The 14,054-nt window shown below is 49.3% G+C and overlaps 5 protein-coding genes across 5 annotated transcripts; 3 read left to right on the plus strand and 2 right to left on the minus strand.

Annotated features, from left to right (window-relative positions):
* Nucleotides 1-237: 237 nt before the first annotated feature.
* EDB91DRAFT_1243305 (uncharacterized protein) lies at nt 238-1,491 on the plus strand (the record flags this gene model as incomplete). The annotated part of the gene is made up of 2 exons (XM_041322278.1): nt 238-393; nt 466-1,491. 2 exons carry the CDS (start codon nt 238-240, stop codon nt 1,489-1,491), a joined length of 1,182 nt encoding a protein of 393 aa, XP_041182631.1.
* Nucleotides 1,492-2,935: 1,444 nt separating this feature from the next.
* On the plus strand, nt 2,936-4,853 carry EDB91DRAFT_1044561 (uncharacterized protein; the record flags this gene model as incomplete). Its single annotated transcript, XM_041313136.1, has 5 exons — nt 2,936-3,293; nt 3,352-3,449; nt 3,504-4,590; nt 4,655-4,749; nt 4,803-4,853. The coding sequence occupies 5 exons, from the start codon at nt 2,936-2,938 to the stop codon at nt 4,851-4,853; spliced, it is 1,689 nt and encodes a 562-aa protein (XP_041182632.1).
* Nucleotides 4,854-5,495: 642 nt separating this feature from the next.
* On the minus strand, nt 5,496-7,529 carry EDB91DRAFT_1243307 (uncharacterized protein; the record flags this gene model as incomplete). Its single annotated transcript, XM_041322279.1, has 8 exons — nt 5,496-5,784; nt 5,870-6,045; nt 6,096-6,203; nt 6,264-6,341; nt 6,394-6,741; nt 6,794-6,940; nt 6,997-7,218; nt 7,278-7,529. The coding sequence occupies 8 exons, from the start codon at nt 7,527-7,529 to the stop codon at nt 5,496-5,498; spliced, it is 1,620 nt and encodes a 539-aa protein (XP_041182633.1).
* Nucleotides 7,530-8,427: 898 nt separating this feature from the next.
* On the minus strand, nt 8,428-10,056 carry EDB91DRAFT_1077914 (retinal short-chain dehydrogenase reductase; the record flags this gene model as incomplete). Its single annotated transcript, XM_041314970.1, has 12 exons — nt 8,428-8,523; nt 8,573-8,828; nt 8,878-8,947; nt 8,998-9,043; nt 9,093-9,177; nt 9,230-9,315; nt 9,366-9,442; nt 9,496-9,507; nt 9,646-9,665; nt 9,711-9,753; nt 9,796-9,906; nt 9,966-10,056. 12 exons carry the CDS (start codon nt 10,054-10,056, stop codon nt 8,428-8,430), a joined length of 993 nt encoding a protein of 330 aa, XP_041182634.1.
* A 798-nt stretch (nt 10,057-10,854) lies between these two features.
* EDB91DRAFT_1243309 (uncharacterized protein) lies at nt 10,855-13,966 on the plus strand (the record flags this gene model as incomplete). Its single annotated transcript, XM_041322280.1, has 10 exons — nt 10,855-10,998; nt 11,049-11,081; nt 11,139-11,222; nt 11,274-11,294; nt 11,358-11,387; nt 11,436-11,540; nt 11,590-11,658; nt 11,710-11,895; nt 11,956-12,111; nt 12,170-13,966. The coding sequence occupies 10 exons, from the start codon at nt 10,855-10,857 to the stop codon at nt 13,964-13,966; spliced, it is 2,625 nt and encodes an 874-aa protein (XP_041182635.1).
* Nucleotides 13,967-14,054: the final 88 nt, after the last annotated feature.

Below are 14,054 nucleotides of genomic sequence, written 5' to 3' on the forward strand. Positions count from 1 at the left end.
ACACTTGCCAAATTCGGACTTAAGACGCGCCCGGTCACGTGTACGTGAGCCGACCGTAACGTCGGAGATTGAAATCCAGTGGACTTCCCATGCTGCTGTCAGCCGCTGAGCAACACCAACTTGTACTGCTACCACGACGTGCTCTGTGCCATAGTTGTTCCTTTCAAAGGACCTTTGTTGTCCATTAAATTCAGTTCATTCAGTCCTACATATCTCTTTTAGCAACAGCTCTTCCGGATGACTAGTCCGGGCAACAATGATTCAGCCGTGCAACCATCGATAGCTGTGGGAATCGAAGAACAAGGGGAAGATTTCCTATTGACGATGAAGACATTCGATTTCGCGATCGTCAATGATGATCCTGAGCTTGATCTCCCATCCCAAGTGACGAATGTAAGTGAAAAGATATGTCTGATGACGCGCGCAATCAGTCCTTAAGTGTGTCCTGTTATGTCATTCCTCAAGCCACCAAATTTCACCGCAGCCCCAAGCAATGTGCAACTCCCAGTTATGAGACCGTCGTTTCAACAACCCACCGTAGAAACGCTCCAGTCCCTTGGCATTAAAGTGCGAGATTTTGCGTATGAAAGTACTTTGCCACCCATCGCGCCCGTTCCGCGTGTTCCACGGCAAACTCAACCTAGTGCAAGACCGTTGAAACGTACCAGAAATGACTGGGAGGAAGACAATGGAGCGCCATCACGCCCGCCATTCGGACGCGAAGCCACCAATGTTGGCATGGAAGCAGGCAGCAATCCCATGTCTCTTGTGCGGAAAGCCACTGAGCCACTTGAATTTGACCCTCCTCCTGTTTCAAAGCGCGCCATGGGATGCGCAAACTTGGGCAGACCTGTCCTATTTGGCAGCCAGCTACCATTTCGTACGCCTCGTCGCACCCTTAAGCTCCATCGTACCCCACCGAGAAGATCACCCACGAGCCCACTCACTTCCCCCCTGTTCGGTTCGCCCTCAGAAGAGCCTTCTCAGGAAGCATCACAAGAGTCAGAGTTAGTGATGACACCTGCTGGACCTGTGTCCTGGCATATGGAAGACGTCAGCTTGATACCAGCTTCAAAGCTAGACACAGCCTCTTCGGCCTTCGTATCAGAAGAAATATTTTATCCCCAGCTGGGGCTTTCCCCACAGGCCTCACAACTTGCTACATCACTCCTTACTCCTATACGGTCTTCCGGCACCCCTAGTCACGTTTCACCACCATTGCAGGCAGTTGATCCTTTCGAGTCATCGCATCTTATTCCACAAATACCAGATTCCCGTCGGGAACCCAAGCGTGGGGTGAAAGCTTCCACGACCAAAGCTTCCGCTCAGACATCGCCTCGTTACCTTCTCCGTCGACGATCTCTACTGTCTACTCACGCTCCCACACGTTCTCGGTATCCCCATCCACTCACTCCCACGAAGAAAGGAAGCCCAAAGGCTTCTCCGCAACATCGCTGTAGACGCCTGCAGCAGTCTGTGCTATCCAGGTGAATTTTAGATGTTGATTTCGTTGATCATCGCACAACTTGGTGACATGGATGGGTTTAAATTATTTTTATTGCTGTTGTTTCAACAAACATTCGAGGAGTATACCATCTGCAGTGATGCTCCCTGTAGTTTTACATCCGTGCTAGTTGATCGACCGTTTCATGTATACATGCACCGCTATCAGTCAGGACAGTCATTCTCTCTCTTTTCTTCTGGCTATTTTCATTGCGTCGAGCACAGTCATGGAATGCCATGTGTATACATCACGTCAGCGCATTTGAAGTGCACTAGTATTCTCATCCGCGGCTCCTCTTTTAACTTGAACATGTTGGCTGTCATCTTGGAACTGCATGACATTTTACTGATTCAGTCGCCGAAACAACGCCCAGATCGAATGTCAAGGACTTATAAGGATTTGCGGTGCGCGCCTCACAAGCTTGGTAGTGAACTAGTCCCGAAATGAAATGCCGATTCCCAATCTTCGTCACCTGAGTCTGGGGAAATGTATTCTGTTTTTATGAGTAAGCCGACGTCTAAGATCAATTACACTTAGGGAGGCCCTGGGATTGCCCTGGGACGCCCCTTTTATACCAACGATAAGATGGATCTGATAGATATGATGGTGCTATTGCTTCATTTACTCTGCATGCGACCGTCGTGAGTGGCCGGGTCAAACTTGAAGATCTTTTCCGCAGTGGCTGCATGAGGGAATTCTGCCATCGCGGCAGCCGCATGTAGCCACAAAAATGATCGAAAGAGCGGTATAGCTCAATGTCTTTGAGGCCGGAGATGGACGAAAGACAATAAGCGTGGTAAGGTCTGGGCACGAATCGCCACTGTGGGTGACGATTCACGAGGGGGGGAAGTGCCGGTGGGCTGTTCATTTTATTGATGGACAAAAGCTAAACGGACCACGTTCAGTAAGTTCAATTAGATCCAGATTGGATCCACGCGTCACAGTAAGTCAAGTACTCACTACCGCCGAGCGCCCATCAAAATGAAACCACGCATGATGGCTTACCTCCCACCACCAACCAGTATTGATGTTCCGCGAACAGATGACTCCGACGCATGTGCAAACTCGAAGGACAACTCCGACGAATGTGCAAGAAGACGTACCAAATATGTATGGGATCGTATTGAAATGCTGAGCTGTCAAAATCATACTTGCTCAAGACTTGAACGACTCGGACTCGTTTATACAGATTCAGACGTAAAGATAAGAGGAGGTTAGAAGAAACAACATAACATGCAAAATGCAAATGATCGATCACTGGGGCGGTCGCTTCGGTCCGCAACTAAGGCTAAGGACAATGAATTGGGTAATAAGTGATAAGTCCATTGGATCTTGAACCTTAGTTTTCTCCTTGAAAATCAGCACGTCTTCGCATGACTCCTTTCATATTTTCGTGTCCCTTCCTTCTTCTTCTCCTCCATCATATCGTCCATGGCAGAAGCCTCCTCCAATGTCACAATATCCCTTCTTCCAGTATCCCTTTCCTTAGTACATATTCCTCGCTCTCGTCTACCCCAGTTATCACATCCTGTCTTGAGGCAGATCTTGCAACCTAACCCCACCTTCCTCAATGTCACCTGCAATGAGATCGAACTTAGTCTTTTCGCAGAATCACACATGCTAGCAGATTTTGAACCGGTCGCAAGACGTGACAGGCAGAGACAGCGATCTCGCTCTGGCTCAGGAACAAGCTCAAAACGTACCATGACTGAATCACCTCAAGACCACCTCGAGATCTCCTACGAAAAGTGGAATGTCCTCCAAATTGATTCCCATTCTGATCAACTCGGTATGTGACTCAACCGTGCAACTCCTATGCGGAAAGTCATGCATTTCCCAAATTACAGATAGCTCCGGAGCCCGTGTGCATGAACTGTCTGCACCATTAGCTGCAGCTGGTATTTCTATTCTGTACCAGTCCACTTATTTGAGCGACTTTATATTTGTACGTCACGAGTTCAGCTACCTGACAGCCAGGATTCTAAACTGTGTTCACCAGGTAAAGGAGTCAAGACTCCAGGAGGTCATGTCTTTGCTGGGATCCACGGGATTCGACCTCTATTCTTCCGACCCGGAACTACTTACTTCCAGAGTAGTCTCCCCAATGCTTTCCCCAATATCCCCCGATGACTCCTTTATCACCGATATAGCTCAAGATATCACGGCCGAGTCGGGTGCGATTCTGACTCGGACGAGAAACAGTCTTGACACTGTATCCGCTGCTGCCATTAACTTGCAGCACTTGAATCTCACCATGTGCCCTGATGATTCACCAGCAGGCAGCCCCACTCATCGTAAACCTCCATCACGTCACAAATCGCACTCCCCGACCTCGGGAGAAGTGCGCTTATTGTCTCCAAAGCTCGCTTGTGTTGGCCTCTCTGATGACAATGTTGACACATGGGGACTTAAAATCGTAAAGCTAGTGGCATTCCCCGAGTTGATCCCCGTTAAGGAACACCCCTCACGATCACGCAAGCTACAGTCTCGCAACGCATCCGACGGAGTTCCGCGATCGTCGTCAGGTCAAGAAGAACCTTCAGACTCATCAGACGAATTTTCTTCCTTGAGCGACGACGAAGAAGGGTACTTTTCTCACTCACCTCTTGGTAACCTGTCGTCCACTTCATTACTGTCTTCCGTCGCTTCCCGGTCATTCCCGGATATATCAATGGCTGCCCCTCGTCAAACGTCACCTCTCAAACCTTCCGTGAAACATATTGTTGCCCCACTTGCTCCGCTTTCCCCTCTTGAATCAAAATCAGCACCACATCGCAAACCTACCTTCCATCATTTGGATGCATCAGTTACGATCAAGAAGCCTGCTGATGAAGCAATACGTGGCGCAGTTCCATTTTTCAGCTTCACCCGAACGCAAGAAGGCACCTCATTAACAACTGATGTCTCCCTTCTAGCCGCCCTATTTCCTCCGAATGAACGGCACATGATGATTTGTGCTGGCGAACTTGATGCTCTTGATGCCCAGAGTTCGAGCACAGATTCAGACTCCGAGGAAGACGAGGACACGCTTTCATCAGGTGGTACCCTTAAGTGCTTGCAGATAGATCTGCGCCGTTTTGGGCTTGGTAAGTCATTCTTTCGCTGTCTTCCGGATGGCTTCATTGACCCCTGTGCTTCTGTCTCACGCAGATAAACATGGCTTAGTGAACCGCTTTTCTAGAGTACTTGAACAAAATGGCATCAACCACATGTATAGCTCGACTTATAAGACGGCTAATCTACTGGTGCGCACATCATTTCATCAATCATGTCTTGTGATAACGCTGTCCCCGCGTAGGTTTCTAAAGCGCATGCCAATCGTGCCCGAGCATTGTTGAAGGGCTGCTGAAATACTTCTTACATCTCCGATCGCCATCTTCATTACCAATCGCATCTATGGCCTCCACAGCTCCATCACCAAAACGAGGTAGCGCTCGGTGCCGCCTGCATTCACACAAATCCAATCCCTTGTGTCATACCCAAGGAATCTAGAAGTACTTACAAATCCTATATTTCCGCAAGCTCCGCCTTTCGTTACGCGCTATGATACCCCCTTCCTATATCATTATGGGTGTTCCACAAATGTACCGGCCGAGTTTTTGTTTCGCGTTCTTTTTGGTTTTAAACCCCCATTGTACATGTCAGCATGTGCATGTCACACATCGTCATTTGTTTGTTATTTCATCTCGGGCATTTACTAACCCAATGTTCTATTATCCATCCACCACCCACATACTTGGCAGGGATTATCTATAGTATGTAGCATCTTGTATTGTTACCGCGGCGAGGGTGCCTTATGGGAGCAGCTTTGGGGACGTAGTTGCCTTTAAGGCGACTGATGATTTCGATATGATGAATGATTATGCAAGGGTCGTGGAGAAGATGAGAATGTAAAAATACAAAGAACTGCAGGTATGGAGCAGATATATATGACGTTACTGTGCGGGGCAGGTACCAACAATTCGAAGAATGACTAAAGAAGCATGTCATATTACGTGCCAATGACTTTAGAGCGCTCGATAACGGACAGGTACCAATCATCAAACGGAGGCAGGTCGTCTTCGTCGTCGAAGCCCGGCTCGGGCGTCTCACAGCGAATGATTGACAGACCGACAGACATTTTGTCTAGAGTATTGAATTCTGAAGTAGGATATGCGTGATCGGGATCAGGCCCCATTTCCCAAGTTTCGTGAGGTGTGAGAAAATACCTCGAATCGTCAAGGGACAGAGGAGTGTTTATCAAATCGGTCTCCCGCGAGTAGTCAGACTCAATAGAGAACCTGTCACTGTCAGGGTTGTCTTGATGGTGCGGCCCAGGAACAGAGACGACGTCAGGAGAAGAGTAATTGATCGGAGGTGCCGAACTTCGCTTGGGGTAGACTGGGGAGATAGTCGTAATCTTGGTCTTCGAGTCTATTGCTCCATGATATCCACGGGTCATGCGGCTCAGCCGCCGTGATCATGATATGGGGCGCTCTGAAGGGATTGTCGGACTCGATAATAGAGATGCCCAAGGAATATCTAGAAGCGAGTAGAATGTGCTGGAGAAGTTTCAACATGAGGCCTGAAAGGACAACTGCCGTAAGCGTACCTGAGCACAATCAGTCCACACGAATTCGGGTTGTTCCAAGGCGGAGACAGCCCCCGAATTGTTGAATCGCGCACAAGCCGCGGTCGCCGACAGGGATGCTTCGAATGCCTGAGGTAATGCAAGTTTCAATTGGTAGGCTCGAGTGAGGGATTTTAAAAGGCTACCTACCACAGCTTTAAGGCGGTGTCGGAGAACTCCGTCCACTATCTCGCGGAATACTAGACGTTCAGTTGAAGAAGCTTCGACCTGATGGAGAGTAAGAGATTGTATGGAAATGAGTGACATAAGCTTTGCTTACAGCGAGAAGAAGTCTTTTGTGACTGAACACACGAGGGGGAGTTTGCGGCGGAATGACCTCATAGTCGTCCGATGAGGCTAGAGACTGTGACTGGAATTCTCCAGAGTCACAGTCGGCCGATTCACCGTGGGATGATGAAAGGGGATAATGATGGTAGAATATGTGAGGAGGTAAACGGTGCACGTTGAGGAAACATGGCCACTGGGGATCGACCCGGTTGTGGTTGGGTATGTAGAAGTCGTCTGCGTAAGAGACAGGGGGAGTTATAACTATATGAGGTGCGATATGTGGATACAATGAGTCGAGTACGATGTTGCGGCCATCCAGACGCAATTCGAGGAGGGTATCCTGATAGAAAGGCATTGGAATGAGTAGAGAGAAAGAGAGGGAGAACACTCACGTTCTCTCTATCCTCTTCGCAGATGAGGCAGGAGCACACGAAAGGGTGAGAACCTACGCTCTCTATCTCTTCTTCGCAGACGAGGTGGGAGTCCACGAGAGGCTGTTCGGGAACGGATTCGTCGGGTTTAGCTTCTAGGCCACCGCTCTGGAAAACATATTATCATTAAGCGAGAACTGTGTGACAAAAAACGCGTAAAATACCATATCATTTGTGCAAGAAAGTGGCTGAAAGGCAGTCGAGGTCTCTGGCGAGAAGACAAAGGCAAGGCGCTCGTGTGCGTCCGAAGGCGAGGCAAATGCGCAGCCAGCGTCCAGCAGCATGCTGACATCCTGGATCTGGATTCCAGAAGCGTTAAAATTCAGACGCGCTGGGAATTCCTGGTCGTCCGGCTCTGGCATGCCGATTTGTGTGGCAGAGGCATCCTATTAATGCAATGAGTTTTTGATCAGGCTAGTATATTAAACTACTCATGAAACTTCACCTTGCTTGTGTATTCACTGTCATCGTTGACTGGTTTGGTGTCATGTAGAAGAGGCGAGTCCAAATAGGGTTTATCGAAGCTCGCAAACGTCTTTAGCAAACATTCCCACGCTTCAATCCATCTTCCCTCCTTGATCGCGTCGTGTGGGATTGTATACATTATCGACTCTGGAACAGCCAGCATCGACTTTATAATCGCAATTGCGAACTCCATAAGATCCCTCATAATTGTATGCGGGTCCGCTATTTGCATGATGACGCGTTTTAGGTCCAGGCAAGATAGGTATGACGTTGTATGTCGGTGGAGTATTGGTAGTAGAAGCAATGGGTGTAATCGCGCTATCTTGGCGCGTCTGGAACAGTGATTGAGATGAACTCTGGTCTAAGCTGAACTCTCTTGTTTATAGGGACCCGGAGCGCTTTGCTGTGGCCAAGCGGAGTTTCTTTGACGTGCAGCGCACCTTTGTTGCAACTGTGGATGTTGCCCACAATTCCACACACCACTTAAGTTGAGGACACTGCACCCTTTGTGAAGAACTGTGGATCAGCAGTCCTGTGGATGTCTACTACTTTTGGTTGGTTGGTACGTATACTTCGAACTTGTACTAGCACAGTACCACGCCATTGTGCAGCTGACCTATTGTCATGGTACTCTGGCCCTGTCTAAGCATCAGCGGAGTGGATGATTCTACAGGAATATGAACAGGCACACGTCCAGATGTAATGTGTTGCTGGCACGGTAGCAAACCGTTACACTCCGACGCAGACTTGGACTTTTCACTCCTCATTTCCATCTTTGGTGCTGATCGGCGGTAGCAGTCTGTTCAATGGCGGTGGCGAATCAGCTCTTATCCAACAACAGGGCGTTCTTGTTGATATTCCTGTAGGAACACAACATCCCACATCCAGGGATTAATATCGAGTGAGTGAAGCGCGCAGCTTGTTGCACATACACGTAGTCTTCTTAGGTGTTCAGCGAAGCCTTGGAGTTTGAACCCAGAGATAACGATCCTGATAGGGACTCGATGTTACCACTGCACAGCCAGATACATGATCAAAACATATCCTATATTAGCTCAGGTATCCTGTCCGTCCAGTATAAATATTACTGCAGCAATATTCACAGCCTCGGCATAGTGCTACTATCACCCTCAGTATTTACCATTAGCTATGGGAAGGTCTCCCTCATCCGGCCTCCGTGCTGTTACCTTAGTGAAATTCCTCATCGAATAATCAGCTCCAGAAAACTGGCTCACCGTCAATTAAACGATACTAATGCATAATAACATAACATACCTTTTGGGAAATATCCCTAAGGTAACTAGGTATCATCCTCAACACCGGAGCCATATTCGTGTAAAACGGCAGGTAAATAGTTCGGGACTGTTGGGCGTCAAGTGCAGTGATGATTGCTTTTACTACAGTCACTGGCGCGATGGATGGTGCAAGGAACTTGAAGAACGGATTGGTTGGAAGCTGGATGGTAGAGAACAGGGGCGTTAGGATATGCCCTGGACAGACTAGGGTAGTACGGATCCCAGGCGCATCATAGCTAAGAGCGAGATCAGGACGGCGCGGCATTGCAATATATACATACGTACACCTTGTCAAGCTCGTAACGCAGAGACTCATTCATGGTCACCAGAGCGGCCTTTGATGCGCTATAATCGGCTGCGGGACCGTGTGAGGTGAAGGATGGGACTAGGGATTTAAAAACTTACTCATCTGGACGCTGCCAACGAAGCCCATGATAGATGACATCGTCACCTGTGGTGGCATTTCATAACGATTCATCAGAATGGAGGAAAAAACTCACAATATGACCAGTCTTATTTTTGATCATTCCCGGTAAGAATGCCTTCAAGGTCCAGAAATGGGCCAAGGTATTCACACCAAATGTCCTGAAGGCTATGCTCAAGCTTGCAACGCACAAAACAGATGCAGGCTACGTACTGGTATATATCCTCTGGCTTGAGATTGATGATGAGTTTTCCTTGAGCAACGCCAGCGTTGTTGATGAGCATAGTGGGTTGACCGATCTATAATGGAAACTGAATGCATGTCACGAAAAAGATGCAATGCAATATACCTCATCAATGATCTTCTTCGAAACGGCCTCAACTTCCTCCCACTTCGAAACGTCGCATGGGTAATAGGCGATATTATCTGGTGGCGAAATTAGCATCGAATAGGAAAGTGACTAGGAAAGAGTGACGCACAGTTTTCGGTCACTATTGGTTTGATATCAAGCACGACAACCGTGACATTGCGGACAGCCGAGTGTGTTTGCTAATAGTTCTCCTACCCCCGAAGCGCCTATGTTTGTCTTAAGTCACGGAAGTACCTAAAGTGACCGACAAGGGTCGTACCTCCAGTGACGACTACGAATCTGTTCGCTCCAATCTAAGGGCTCAGGGCTTGAAGAAGAGACTACCTTGATTGCGGTACAGCTGTGAGATCCATTTCAAGAGCCCTGCCTGTATGTTAGTATGAGAAGCGCTCGTATATTAAGGACGCACAGAAAGCAGAAACAGCTGCACAGTATATGGATGGAGCGATCACAACTGGATTCGTGAACTCGTAACCTTGAAATGCGTAGAATATGGGTATGAAACACGTAAAGAAAGGACCTGTGGACAGACAGCAAATTAATGTCTAATCACGGGGATAAGGACGACAAGGGACGAACTGAAAGCAGTCTGCGACAGAACTTTGACAACCATATCGATATCTACGCTGTCGTAGATGGGCGCCGGGTCGTCGCTGGATGGTGCGTTCATATTTGTCTAGGTCGGCTGGAAATTCGAATCTATGTTTCAGTGGGTCCAGTCAAAAATAAGGTAACGACTAGTGTAAGAAGAAAGGGCTGCTGAACGGCACAGCCGATAGCAAGGATAGAAGGAAGGTGTATGAGACTCCGTCTGATGGGCACTGACAATAAGTACTGAGTAGTTTGCAGGCTGCGTCGTTCCAGTGTTACAGCGTGAGATGATTATCACGGTCGTGATTTGTTCGCATCAGTATCACTGCTGTGCCCAGACCACAGCCATAGGTTGCAAACGATGCTCAACACGGTGGAAGACCGTCGGGATAGGTTCGAGCTCGTCTGGCAAGATTAATATTGACCCACGTAGTAAGTAGTCTTCTAGACTGGAGTCATTGACGCTCAGGGCGTCGGATATTAGGCTGGCCCCGGTACCACCGCAGACTTCAGAAGTAAGGCATGTCCCCTTCTCCTCTATGTTTTATTGCGCGTACTAGTAACGCGTTTTATCCACTTGCATACTGGAGCCAAAACATATTAACGTTTGGTATACAGATCTGTTTGGTCCACTTTGCAGATCCTCAGTCAGCCCATGTCAACTTGAACTTCTCTTCTCTTTACCTCAATCCCTGCGCTTTCAAACACCAGAGAAGTGCACGCCAGTCATTATATAAACCTGACAACTAGCCTGTAGGTCGTATTCATCCAGCGGACACAGTACGTTCGCGCTCTCCTCCGAAGCCAGCGAGCAGGACGTGCTTCCTCTTCCAGTTAGAACCCTTGTACTTCTCTTCATTTATAACTCGGGCAACAAATGGGGGTCGAAGCAAGTCGGCCTCCGGCTACTGCTCCCATCGGCTCTTCAGAAAAGTCAGCGACTGTGGGCGGAGATGCTCCTCAAGCTCCGGGCGCAGCCTCCAGTGGCGACAGCACGCCGGATCATATTAAAGCACCTTCCGTAAGTCGTTCGATTCGGCATGTGTGGCGGGTCCTGAGAATCTGCAGCAGGGTTCTGGCGCGGCTGCGTCTACTAGGAACGAGGTCGGTTATTTTGACAGCTTGACAGCGAGATAAGTAATGATGACCTTTAATCTCAAGACTATTATGCAGCAAGGCCAAGCTACTGTCGTTGCACCTGTGCTGGACGACGTTAAGTCTAGTGCGTTCGACGCGGTAGATGCCGTGAGTGCCTTTTGTACCAGCCCTGGATTATCTTATCTTAAGTTCTACAAGACCGCAGGTAGCCGCAGAGAGGTACGAGATTTTGGATCCGTTTACGAAGTCTTTCGAAATCTAGATATCTAATTATTGTCACAGAAACTCGGCTTTGTTTCCGCATCAGTCAAGGTGAGTTTGCTCACGGTCGATACGGAACTGCTTTCACGCCACACACAGACAAAATGCAACCGAGGCTTTTGTGTTCAGGACGTCGCACTACTAGGTCCTCCGTGTACATCGGGAAATGAAGCTATCGTTGCCACAGGCTCTAACGCGTCAGGGGTAAGGAACTTCGACGGCGCATCTGTTGTACAAAGTCTAATCCCTGCAGAATGTTAATCAAATGCCGGTAATCGAACGAAACCTGTCTGTCATACCCAAAGAGGATCCCGCCGAACTTGTTGGTGACATTGGCTACTGACGATATCTGTGGCACTGACATTTTCTTCAGGACGCCAATAATTCTATAGACTCCATTTCATCTACAATCATTCCAGAATCATTTGAAGCATCAGAATCTCAATCTCATTGTTCCGTACAACAGCCATTTGCAAATATCCACTCTAATATCACCCAACGACGTATCACCACCACATCCATAGAAAGCACTGTGTCTCCTTGCAAGAACAGCATTGTCGTGAGCGTTCACCTAATTGACTGTTTTTCTGATATTTTGAACCTAACAATCGAACTTCAGATACCCGATGTAGCATCTACAAATATCACGTCTTCTGCCCTTAGATGCGCCACCGAATACAGCATTGAGAATACTGACAGGATCTATGCAAATACTCCAACCAAGATCAGACGCACGGAGGTGCCTGTTGCCGTCACATATGCGGACGCCACGAACGTAAGTTGTTGCCGTACTACTTGATGTCTTCATCCAGGATTTTGAATAACAATTATAGTTGGCCGCACAATATCCAGACCTAGCCTCCCAGATCCTCGTCTCCCCACTTCGGAAGCGCACCGCAAGTCAGGAAGTTGCCCTGACACCAGAACAGGATTCGATCGAGGACAGCCCGCCAAGCAAGCGCAGGCGTCATCGTACTCGCAGGCACAGGCGTAGACGTTCCCGCGACAATCAAGAAGAATCGCAGCAACAAAGTCGAGGATCCTTCCGGACCCCGGGACCTGATGTTCATCCATCCCACCAGGAGGATCTTAGTTCCGCTTCCGGATTTTCGCGCGTGGTCGATCCGAAAGGAACCTCCAGGTTCCAATACACGCATGATTCTCAGCAGCCGGACTGGTCTGTTAATCCTACGCTGCCTACTTCAAGTCCAGCTGTGGAACGTGCCCCGTCGCTCCAGACCAATCGTCATGCAGCTCCAGTGACATCACAAAATCGGACAGAGAGAACGGGCAGCTACCAACGAGAAGACAGCGACGCGAACTGGGGTCTCGCAACCGAAATGCAGCCTTCGACTCCACCTCCTACGAGATTTGCGACGCCGAAACGAGCTCCTATCCAAGAACAGCACGGTGCTATGCTATTGAGGAGCGAAGATCGTGCTGGTGCTATCAAGGCTACAGATTCGATAGCTACTTATCTCGGGCGACGTTCTAGTAACGCAGAAATGTTGCTCACTGAGCTCTTTCGCAAGGCGATGGAGACAAGCAGCCCCTCTGCGATGAAGGTTCGCTATCCCGAGCACAGTTCTTTCAGGAGATCCGAGGCTGAAAGGACGACTCCTGTCAAGGCACTTGTAGCAGAGACGGCGCACCCAGTGAATCAGGCGGAGAAGATCATCGAGGGAGACTCTCCGCGAGTCAAACTGCCGGTCCCATTGACGCCTCCGATAAAGACCTCTCCTAACCCTGCGCACAAGTCCCCGGCAGCGCGGACGGAAACTACATACCAGGGTTACAAACCCCCAGCAACACGAACGGAGGAAGACTCCACTATATACCAAAGTTACACGCCCCCAGCAGCACGGACAGAAGGTCAGGCCATATACCAGAGTTACAAGTCCCCAGCAGCACGGAAGGAAGAAGGCCGCACTGTGCATCAGAACTACAAGCCCCCAGCAGCACGGACGGAAGAAGATCGCACTATACGCCAGAGCTACAAGCCTCCTCATCAGCGCATTAATGAAAACAAGGACAACGCGACGGCCATGCACACTCCGCCTATCTACCACGCTTCTCCACTGAATAAGCCTTACACGCCACCTTCTCCGCGCATGACCGACTCGCTGGAAAGAAGTGAACGCATCCGTCATTTAGAACGACTTCTTTCAAGAGAGCGTGAACTGCCGATCAACGTCACCGGGCCTGCTGTGCCGTCACCCAAGCCGGCCCAGGTGCTGCAGCCCATCGGACCGTGGCGAGCTTCTGACGAGAAAGCGTTCCACCAGCGCGGTGCGATGAATTCCGGGACTGGCGTCAATCAGTCTTTAGAACTCTTGCGTGCAATGCAGGCGATGGGTGTAGGGATCTCTCCGAGAACGGATACTCTTGCTGCACTCGGGAGTGGCAACCAATCCGGTCGTCCGAACGCAGTAGAGCACAACGGTTTCAATGGAGTGCCGATGCAGTCAGGCACGAAGATGACAGAGGAAAAGGTCCTGTGGAACGACTTGGCACGTGCAGTCCCTTCGCAGGGCTCGAGATCGCCCCACGGAAGCGGAGGATACAGGAGCGTGTCCGGACAGTCTTCGGAGACGAACGTGCCAGTGACGCAGTGGACGCGCTATAGATAGATGACGGTGAAGTCGAACTAGTTACGTTGATTCATCATGTTCCATCGTAGCTCCCTCTGGCGATTGACGCTGGAAATCTTACGTTCTG

This window comes from Suillus paluster (genome assembly GCF_016628075.1).
Source record: "Suillus paluster strain FC165 chromosome Unknown EDB91scaffold_4, whole genome shotgun sequence".
NCBI classification, from domain to species: domain Eukaryota; kingdom Fungi; phylum Basidiomycota; class Agaricomycetes; order Boletales; family Suillaceae; genus Suillus; species Suillus paluster.